General features: G+C 36.9%; 1 protein-coding gene across 1 annotated transcript; it reads right to left on the reverse strand.

Annotated features, from left to right (window-relative positions):
* Positions 1 to 839: 839 nt before the first annotated feature.
* Positions 840 to 11,126, reverse strand: SKIP1 (SKP1 interacting partner 1). Its single transcript, XM_020662449.2, has 3 exons — positions 10,726 to 11,126; positions 1,381 to 2,000; positions 840 to 1,056 (listed from the first exon to the last, which is right to left on the reverse strand). The coding sequence occupies exons 1-2, from the start codon at positions 11,064 to 11,066 to the stop codon at positions 1,427 to 1,429; spliced, it is 915 nt and encodes a 304-aa protein (XP_020518108.1). The 5' UTR covers positions 11,067 to 11,126; the 3' UTR covers positions 840 to 1,056; positions 1,381 to 1,426.
* Between the last annotated feature and the right edge of the window lie 288 nt (positions 11,127 to 11,414).

Genomic DNA, 11,414 nt, shown 5'->3' on the forward strand with positions numbered 1-11,414 from the left:
TATACGGTTGCAACCTTATATAAATTTTTTCCATAATACAATATATATATTTTTTATAAAATCCAATGGTTTTTCTGAAAAATAAAAGCCGAAAGAACTCTTTAAATTACAATTCTCACTTGGAGAAATTTTGTTAAAGACATGTTACAGGATTCCAAAGCAGATTTTTTTACATAAATTGCGTGAATATTGGTTGGAAAAATAAGGAGAAATCAAATACATGATGGATCAGGGGATTGAGCTAAAAATGCAGAGTTTTAATCACTCATCTTGCACAAAATGGTTTTGATGCCAAAACACTTTTGTGGATCTGAAAGGAGGCTAGGAGAAGAACAATATGTGTGAAAATTCATTAAAAAAGGTTCAAATGGGGGATAATCTATCAATTGGAAAAATAGGGAGAAATCGAATAAATGATGGCTAAGGGAATTAAGATAAAAAAATGCTGAGTTTTAATCACTCATCTTGCACAAAATCGTTTTGATGCAAAACACTTTAGTGGATCTGAAAGGAGGCTAGGAGAAGAACAATATGTGATTTTTTTCATTAAAAAAGGTTCAAATGGAGGACAATCTATCAATTTTTTGACTTGGTGTCGAAAAAAATAAAAATGCAAATAAAAGAATTTATTAAGATTTGCCCGATTTCCTGGGGGACTAGGGCTAGTACCACGCCAGTCTGAGCCAACTGAGGCAGTTCTGAGTCTGACTCGATGATTTTTTAAACAATGGAAACCTCCAAAATACTTTTTTAATGTCATAGCAAGTGTAGATGAATAAGCCACCAAACAATAAGAATCAAGCAATACTGGAGTTGTGCAGCACATAATCAAAAGGAAGTTACCAAACAATAACAACCAAGCTATCATATCAACAGTTTCAACAACCAGAGTACATAATGAAAAGGAAGTTACCACACAAATCCATAACAATTAAGAACGTTTGGATTTAATTCCCCAAAAGGAAAAAAGAAAGGCAAGCTTGGGCTCAAGCCACAGCTCCATTGTGAGAAGGAACTCGAATGTCGCAACCTAGTTGTCGCTTTGAACCCAGAGAACTGACCAGCCATGAAAGAGAGAGAGAGAGTAAAAAACCACTCCAAATTACAATACTATAGTTTGATACATTCACACCTGATTAACAACCCTTGGAAAAAATCACCCAAGTTAACAGGCAACTCGATTCCAAGTAATGATAGTATTCAGCAAAACCCAAAGCTAGGTGATCAATCCCAACGAGCTCAATACAAAGTACGAAAAACTCATTCAACAGTATACGATAAACATAAGCACCTTATAAGTAACTGCTCCTTTGCATAACCATTTATATTGGGTTTTTTCATCTATTTTCAAAAACAATCAACACACTTATTACAGGTTACCTGAAATGAGTTTCAAAGGCAATCTTCAGAGCAGAGTCCCGGCTCTTCATATCTGGAAAACATTTGTTTGGAAGCGCTCATCATACAACCTCCAATGCCCGTACCTCTCTGCATGGAAGACTGATCTTGATATATAAAAGTCGGGCTTCACAATATTTTTCAAATTCTTCATGCTCGTACATGCATGCTCTACTGATCGACTTGTCAAATTTGCGCATCCGAAAAGATCAAGTTGGGCCAAATCCAAGCACCCTTGTGCAATGAGTTCAAGACCCTTGGGTGTAATCCTTGAGAATTGGATCTCCAAATACTCCAAACGAGGCATAAACTTCGCGAAAACAGCAGCCTCTTCGTCTCCGCATTGAGGGGCAGAGTTGACATATTCAGAAGGAATTAAACCTGAGAGTTGAGAGGGGTCCAACCAGTTCAGCATGTTTCTACGAAGAATGGTGAGGTTCCGACACTTGAGACCGATAAGTCGAATAGATTCGTGCGAGATGTTGTGGCAATAGCTGATGTCTAGATCTTTGAGCAAACTACAATGGTTTGCTACCTTGAAAATTGATGCATCAGTCACATTTGGTGAACTTTTGATTGAAATAACTTGCAGAGCAGGGGACCTGTGAGAGAAAGGTTAACATATCCAAAGAATATTAGTTCCCAAAAAAAGACATGCTCTCTGAAAGATATTACAATAATGGCAAATGGATGGAAACCATTGACCGTTAAATTGATATACTATTGGTTATAAATTTACAGGAAATTTTAGAGTCAATTCATTAGCAGTACCACCTTCAGAAGAAGAGATGACCGTATTGCAGGTTGTCATTAAGTATTCTAACAAGGACAATATCAAAGCATTAAAAATCCACATAAAATAAAAATAAGCAGTTGCAGATCAAGCCCCCCTAAAAAATAAAGAAATACAGATCACTAGTCATAAAATTCAGCTCCAATATACACGAGGAATGAAGTACATACATACATGTGTGTGTGTGTCCACAAAGAAACCCTCACAAACCATTTTTGAAATGGCTTAATTAATAAGCTCCATTAATTTCTCTCAAAAAAAAAAAGCTCCATTAGTGGTTGAACTATGCAACTTGATCATACCTTTACACTATATCATCCAAACTAGCTTCGTCTTATGATCAGAAGTAACCGTTCAATAGTGTTCTGATTCCACTAGATGCTTTCCTACAACTGAGACCGTAAAATATATGGATATTTGTCTGTTATAAAGTTTTTCTATTCTTCAGTTGATGCATATTGTAGAGAGAGGCCGGAATTCAGCTGACTGGCACTTCCAGATTTAGTGTAGATTCTTCGAAAATGTAAACGTTGAAGGGTTGTAGCATAGAATTAGCTAACATCTGATTAAGAGAGTGGGAGGGAAAAGGCTACACTTTCAGTAGTCCCATCCATATATGGAACCATCTCCGAGGGGCGAATCATCACTTCCATCCCACCCATAGCATGTCCCAACCTCCATCCTTGATTATCTGCAAGCCTCAGTCTCCTCTCTACCCTTCTACACATCCATCCATCCCTCCCTACCCCCTTAAAGTCTTAAGAGCGAGGGAAGACTTGCTTTGCACCCCATATATCCTGTACATTTATGCTACCATTTTGCTTAATAAAATCTGATATATGGAGGAGGGAGAGGGGGGGGCGGAGGGAGAGGCGGGGGGCGGAGAGAGAGAGCATCTTTTCTAGGCCAACATTGCAAATTTGTTAAGGACCCGGTTTCTATGTGGCCAGCCTGCATATTGTAGAAATGCGGGCTTGGCAATAAATATATTTTTAAATATAATTTTATCCTAATGTTGAGAGAATATATAATCTTTGCATGGAGATCATGAATATGAAAAAAAAAATTGAAAACGAGAAATAATAATTATATTAAGAAAACATTTGGACCATTAGTTACATTTGTTTTAGATGGACCACCTATTTGCACCCATCTTTAAGATGGATGCTTTATACCTCTGGACCGCATATTGTAGAAATGCGGTCCAGCCCGCACGAAACAATTTTCCATTTGTTAAAGAAATAGAAGCCCTAATGACTGTGTGTGCGCGCGTGTGTGTGTGTGAGAGAGAGAGAGAGAGAGAGAGAGAGAGAGAGAGATGGAGATAGTCCCCCATTCTAAAGTATCAGTTTCTTAATTACTTCTAAAAATAACTTAAGGGACAAAGGAAAAGCAGAACTTAAGTTCTTCCTCAAAAAATTAAAAAATAAAAAGAAAAAATTGAAAAATTTTCCATTGGGAAAGAGTTTCTGTAAGTTTGTGGCCTTATAATATACAAATAAGGTGCACCTAAAGAATCCACTAGAGAAGAGTATTCTAAAGTTGGAAAACCATCTAGTTAATCATCCCGACCTCGAGATGAATGGATATCAAAAATAAAATAAACAAAAGAATTTTAAGTTTCGAAAAAATAGTGAATATTGTAACTAACGACCTGTAACATTTATTTTCAAGATTTTCAAGTGTTTTTAGATCTACTTGATCCGCACCATTTTTTAAATTTTACATTTTATATTTCCGGCTGAACATGGATGTTTGAGCCATTGTAAGGTTTCTGATACCAGAACTACATATTCCGAAAAAATTAGATGTGCACCATGTAAAATTAAACTCCAGCTTTACAGATTTAAGAAACTAAAAAATATATAAATCTGTGTTGGATCGTTGTTCATGATTACCGAAAAAAAAAGAATATAAATTAATAGATCTAAACATACCTGCCATGATCTAACAAAAAGAAAAAGGCTACTTGTTCTGATCTCTGAATGGGTAGATCGGCCTTCACCTCTTTTCTCCTCCACACTTGATAAAAAACTTCCTTATGGAGAATAAGCAAGAGCCAGGACCGTCACCTTATATCTTTTTTTGTTTTTTAACCCTAACCCATCATAGGTAGTTATCTTTAAAAGAGAGTGGGGGAGATGGTTATAACTAATCCTTATCTTAATATTGGATAACCAACTCACTTAATTATGGACAATATTGCCCTTATATAATCATCGTTAGAACACAAATTAGGAATATTTCTAACATTCTCCTAATTGGGCTCACAATAATTATAACTGAAAATAAATCATCAATTCAAGCAAATACAAAATACTCCTCAAAATCAAGACTTTGACAAGTGAAACTACCAATACCAAATCATGAAGGCTAATCGTATTCCATAAATGACACAATATTGTTCCATGATTATAGTCTTAGCAATCTATAGTCTCCAACATTTAAACCTTTACGGTGGACAAAGACCTTATGATATGGTAAAATCCATATCCCACCTGAAAGCGGTCCAAAACTTTACATCATGTTATCCTTATGTATACATATATCAAAACATGAACTTTGATGCATCAAATATATATAAATCAAACTAAATGAGGGTCACATACTGTATGCTAGCAATATAACTCCCACTAACCAAATGCATCCCAAATGTTTGTTAAACCAATATATGCAACATGCTCTACAAACCATTTGGGACACAAACCCTTGGTCAAGGTAACAATGATCATCAGTTTTGTACTAATGTGCTCAATGAACACTTCCCTTACCTTCTCCCTTACAACATGATATTTAATTTTCATATGCTTGGATATGTCCAAGCTCTTGTTGTTTAAGAGAAGAAAACTGTAACGGAATCATCACAGAAAATTCTTTGTGGCTTGCAAATAGAATCTACAACCTGAAGCCCTGAGATAAAATTCTGTAACCACAAAGCTTGCTTGGTAACCTCACAGCAAGCTGCAAATTTTGCTACTGTAGTCGACGACTCTGGCATGAGACGGCTCCACCAGCCATCATGAAGATATAACCTGATGTCAACTTCTTATCATCTGGATAGACAGCAAAATGTGTAACCGAGTATCCAATCACATCAAGATGATTAGATTTACTTTACGTGAGCATAATGTTCTTTTGTCCCTTGAAGATACCTCATTATTTTCTTAGTCGCTTGCCAAAGTTTTAGCCCTAGGTTACTCTAATATCTAGCCAATATACTGACAACGGAAGCGATATTTGGACAAGTGCAATATTGGGCATCCATTAAACTTTCCACAGCTAATTCATAATGAATATTCCTCATATTCTTCTTTCTAAGTTATTTTTGGGATATTGTAATTTGTGACTTTATCACCCTTAATAATAGGTGTTATACAATGGAGAATAATTTAGCATATTATGCTTCTTGAGCACCCTCTCAATGTATGCCTTTTGTAATAATCCCAAAATGCCTCTAGATCTGTGTCAATGAATTTCTATGCTAATCACACATGAAACTTCACCCAAGTCCTTCATATCAAAGATCTTATATAAAGAATGTTTATTTCATGCAACATATGAATCACTGTTGGGTAGTAGAAGCATCTTCATATAGAACCAAAACAGTGAATTACCTCTCACTAAATTTGCGGTAAATGCATTCGTCCACAAGATTCTCCACAAACCTAAAAGACCCAAAAGTAACAACTTATAGATCATAAATCTAATATCCTTTTAAAAGGGTTACAAAATCTGGCTTCTGCAGGGCATCCCCATACATGCAAATATCTTAAACTAGGCCTCTAGATCTTTAGTATAGCTTTACTATGAACAAGATTCAACATATAAACAATAGTCTTCAGGGCTCCCCGTGGAGAAACATGCAAATTTGAGTTACAAACTATGTTCCTTACTTGACTAATCTCTGAAGCCTTTCTCTTGGGATGTGCCCTAGCCTTCTATGACACAACATAAAAATTCTCATTCATATTTTCATGTTTCACATTACACACACAAATGGATAAAAGGGATTCAACCAGTGTATCAAAAAGCACTAGGTGGGTCCTAGGCAGCCTGGGGGGTCCAGGCCACCCAGCGCCTAGAACCTGGGCGGCTCAGCAGAAATATTTTTTTTTTAGTTTTCTTTCTCTAAAATAGCCTCTAATGGGTTTTAAGTTTTAAATGAACCTAAAACCCACAATTTTGCCTCTTTAGTATTAAAAAAATGACCCAAAAATACCCTCAAGGAGCCGCAGTTCTGCCCTTGGGTGGAGCATAGGCCCTGGGCAGCCGCCTAGGCAGGTTCAGGCGGCCACCCAGGCGGTGGGCGGTCTGCTTTTTGAAACAATGTATTCAACAAAAAACAAAATCCAAATTCAATTTATAGAGGCCGTCACATAATTTTCCTGAACTCACAATACACTTATTATGAAATAAGAAGAACTTTTTATTGTCAAAATTAAATTAAAACTACAAATATCCAATTTCCATACGAGAATAATATTATGCCCGACAGTTGGTACATAAAGAGTATCTTTTAGGTCTACCACAAAACTACCATCTAGAATTAACCTAACTATTCCTATCACCTTTATTTCTTCGTCAACTCCATTTGTCCTCACTAGCCTTCATTCTCATGAATGAGTCTCTGATTGTTCATGAACACTTTTATTTTCCAACCGCTTCTTATATTTGAGGCAATCTTTCTTCAAATGCCCCTTCTTTCTACAAAAGAAGCACTTTCTTTCCTTACAGTCATTTTGTTTCTAAATATGTGTAGTAGTCCATTTTGATGGATAATTTGCATGTGTCCCAAAACCTTTATTAACCTTTATTTCTGATGCTCTAAAGGTTCCTTTTCTGCTTGAGCTAGTCTCTACTCAATGGGAAACTCATCGTTGTTGGAGATGGGAGCGGCAGCGGGATCGGGAGCAGGATCAGGAGCGGGATTTGTTCAGGATTCACCGAACTGCCTTATAGTGGAAGCTCCTTGGGGTTAGGATCGGCGTCCATACAATGAACAAGACAAGGAACGAGATCCTTAGGTTTATGGGAGCGAGATCCCATGTCAATGGGTTCGATGTTTTGACTAGCAGGAATCTAAGATCCACTATACATAAAAATGAGGTTGTCAAGTAGTGCTAGTACGAGTTCTCTTGGTTAAGGAATCGAGGTTTAAGTAATGTCATATAACAAGGTCCCTCTTGTTCTACTATCAAGATTTTTAACTATGTTTGGCATATGCTTTAAGTCCTAAGTATCACTCTCGGGAATGGTTAACTATGCCAACTCCTGGTGGGGAGAAGAGGCTAAAGCCGCACCACAATAAAGAAGTATCAGCGTCTTATCTTGATCTTTCTTCTTCTTGAAATACACATAATGTGAACTTCATTCAAATTTTACTTTTCTTTCTGAGTATTATAAGTGAGATTGAACTAATTATACTGCAGAGGTAAAGAGTTGGGAATGAATGAATTGCACCAGATAACCTTCTAAGATCTCCATGTCCATGGACTTCATGGACTTCAATTGATTTGTGATATCAATCAATTGCATAATATGGTAAGTATCTTCATCATAAGGGTGTTCGTCAGGGCTTTAGTGGGACCTACAAATTGTTGTTGCACCTTGATCATGAAACTCTTAGCATTATCCTCATCAAGAATAGCACCTCGTATAGTTGTACCTATGGGCCCCTTCATAATCATGAGGCTCACCCTGATAGATCTTTCCCGTTTCTCATATTTAGCTTTCTGTTCAGTATTGCTCTCATTGTGGGGTTCAGGAGGTTCATCTTCACGCAACGCTAAATCAAGATCCAAAATGCCTAGAGTGATTTCAATCTTTTGCTTTCAATAAGAGAAGTTAGCTCCATTTAAAGTTTCAATCCCGGCTAAGTTCCGGTAAGTGCAGAGGGATTTAGAGCTGTTATGATTTTAAAACAATTATGCTCACAAAACTATATTTACCCATAAAACTGAGTAATTAACATTTTCTTATTTTAAAATCAAGTACCTTTAGTAAACCAACGCATCATCACAACCCCTCCTTTGGCTCGAGACTATGACATGCAAATGGTCTCCTGTTAATTAACAATCAATCCTTATGCCCACCATAGGGCTAGTTGATTAAAAACATTATGGATATCGAAGATGTTACTCCTTTGGGTTTAACGCCTTCCAAGTCTATAGTACTCACACCAACCGCCCTATTTCGCCAAGTCATACACATAAAAAACCACTTTTGGGTTTGATTTTTATCTGTAAGGGCTCAATGCCAATTTGTGGGCTCCTTGATGATTCCCACTTTTTTTTTTTCTCTTAACAATAAATCGAAACAAATAACAATTATTGGGAATCATCATATATTTTAATACCATCCAAGTTCTCATGATTGAACCGCTTTGGCGGTTACACAATCATTCCTAATTGGTTGGTTTAAAAATAAGGAGCATCCACCCCTTTAAGTTATTAATTATTATCATTATTATTATTATTATTATTGAGTCACACAATGGAAAATTCACGCATGCACTAGATATCATGGGCACACTCACACACAAATCTAAAGAGAGAAACTATTTCTTTGATTTATTAATGATAAAAATAGCATTAAAAATACTCAAGACTCTTTACCATTTTTCTCTTTACCATAAAAGAAATGTATTGGGAATCATCTCCAACAATACAAACAAAGAAAAATTACAACAATACAAGATAGAATAAAATATGTGGTGAAAAGATCACCAAATATGTCATTCTCTAGATGAATTCTCCTCACATCTCTCATTCGCTCGACTCCCCAAAGCCCATCAAAGAGCACCTATGGAGTATGAGAAAACCCCACTTGCTTCCCATAAACCAAACCCAATTTGTCCTTCGCCCCCTGCCATTAATCCTAAACTCCATCAAAGAAAATGGAAACTTTATGACCTTCCATGCAATACTAGGAGAATTAGGATATGGAACAAACTCTACTTCTCCATTATTAGAAACCCTAGCTTCACCCCTGAATCCCAGCTGTTAAAATCCTAATATTGTGGGCTCGTCTCCAAACCAGAGGGAGTAACAAAGTGCTCAGAGGTAGAAATAAATGAAGAGACAGCGAGCTCAAGATCCCAACCATGGGCTTCAAGGATCTCTGTCATAGAGTGAGGTCCTCAACTCTTGTAATGGCTTGGAATAGGTTACTTTTATCACCAATTCCAGGATCCACCATTTCTAAATGGAATAAAGTACTCAAAATCTTAATCGGAAACCCTAACTTGTTAGCAATCTCAAAGACTTGGGTTTCTACTAGAGAGAGTTTGTTCCGGCAAGGGAAAGAACTGGAACAAAAATCAATACCAAGGAAATCAATCCAGATTTGTAGAGAGAGAGAGAGAGCAACAATTTGCCAATCTACACGGTGGTGCAAATCCATATGGCGCTGCATTGCAAACCCATTAAATTCAATGGAATACCACGTTATAGGAGAGAGACGATTTGATTATCCATATGGCGGTGCAATGCAAACCCATTAAATTCAATGGACCAGCAAGTCCCATACACCAGCAAGTACGACCACAAAAAAAAAATTATGTCAAGAGCAGATTTCGATCAAGCTTAAACCACATAAGTGAACACATGCTAAATTACAGGAGGAGAAACTAGAAAACGACCACGCATTCCAGGGATCGAACTTTTTCAAACTCATACATATTTCATAAACGTATTCTCTTGAATAGGCATCCCAACTGGATGCCTCTTATGAAAACTTACTGTTTTCGGTATTCATGAACAAGCCAACCATATCTCTGATACCACATGTAAAATTAAACTACAAATTTTAAAAATTAAAAAAATATATAAATTTGTGTTGGATCATTGTTCATAATTACCAAAAAAAAAAAAGAATGTAAATTAACTAATCTAAACATACCTGCCATGATCTAGAAGCTAGCAAAAATAAAACGGCTACTTGTTCTGATCTCTAAATGGGTAGATAGGCCTTCACCTCTTTTCTCCTCCAAGCTTGATAGGGAGCTTCCTTATGGAGAATGAGCAAGAGCTTGGACGTCATCTTAAATCATTTTCTTTGGTTATCACTAATCCTTATCTTAATATTGGATAGCCAACTCACTTAAACTGTGAACAATATTACCCTCATATAATTACTGTGGTTTTTTTTTTTTTTAATAATGTCCCTTATATTATTGTTAGACCACAAATTAGGAACATCTCTAACACACTTTACTTGTATAATATAAGGTGGGGCGCCTTATACAACCAGTCTACCCCCCATTCACTGACATCCAAACCCCAATAATAATAAAAGAATATAAATCTCAGTAAACAGCAGAATTTAGTGAAGCATATTCAGGTACAAATCCTAATCCTAATGCCATCAGATGAATATCATAAAAATGAAATCATGCAAAGTTTGCGCACCTTAACCATAATTCAAACACATAAATCTGAAATTAAATAAATAATTTAAAATGGAACCATGCAAGCATTTCTCACACATATTTATATCCAACCCTACCCCAAAATTCTAAGAAAACAAACCAATACCTCTCTGCCGCGAAAGCCAGAGCTTCATCTGAGCAATGCCTGATTCGAATCTCTTTGAGGCCACCGCAGCTCCACGAAGCAACCGAGCGAACCATGGAATCGATCTTCTTCTCAAACTGTGGACTCCACCATGAAATGGTATAGTTCCTGTCTTTGAAGAAGGGCTCTAGGTCTAGGGTTTCGAAGAAAGAAGGGTCCTTACAAGCTGAGAACCAAGACTTGCAAACAAGCATGGGACCCGTCCATCTCTCCTCAAAAGTAAGCTTAGAGAATATATCTATGAGGCAAACCAGTGTGAGATTGGACCAGTTAGACTTTCGATTTTCGCGCTCTGAATCCATGAAAATGGAGCTTTCTCACTCGTCTCTGTCCCACCCTTTTCTCTTTCTGTGGCTTTAGACACTGCGTCTATAAGTAAGGCAACGCCTTCTTTACCCAGAGGAGGCAGGCCACGATATAATTATGATCCATATGGACATGGTAACAGTCATGACGCATGAGCTTATCACTGTCGGACTAACTAGTCGAACGGTCAAAAAGAGAGAGAGCCTAGGGACAAGCCATTCACTCAAAACGTATGATTCGATAATTTTACGGAACATAGACACGCGTATCTAATATGTTGACATGTGTTGGCACTTATAAGACCGGTTCCTTGTTTGTGACGCTTAAAGATTCTATATTTTTAT

This window comes from Amborella trichopoda, chromosome 12 (assembly GCF_054954075.1).
Source record: "Amborella trichopoda isolate Santa Cruz 75 chromosome 12, AtrichopodaSantaCruz75HAP2 v2.0, whole genome shotgun sequence".
NCBI classification, from domain to species: Eukaryota; Viridiplantae; Streptophyta; class Magnoliopsida; order Amborellales; family Amborellaceae; genus Amborella; species Amborella trichopoda.

Coding starts and splice junctions, on each gene's coding strand:
- SKIP1 (XM_020662449.2), bottom strand. CDS start 11,066: ATGGATTCAGAGCGCGAAAATCGAAAGTCTAACTGGTCCAATCTCACA. Junction 2,001..10,725: donor CTGGCTTTCGCGGCAGAGAG/GTATTGGTTTGT, acceptor TTTCTCTCACAG/GTCCCCTGCTCTGCAAGTTA.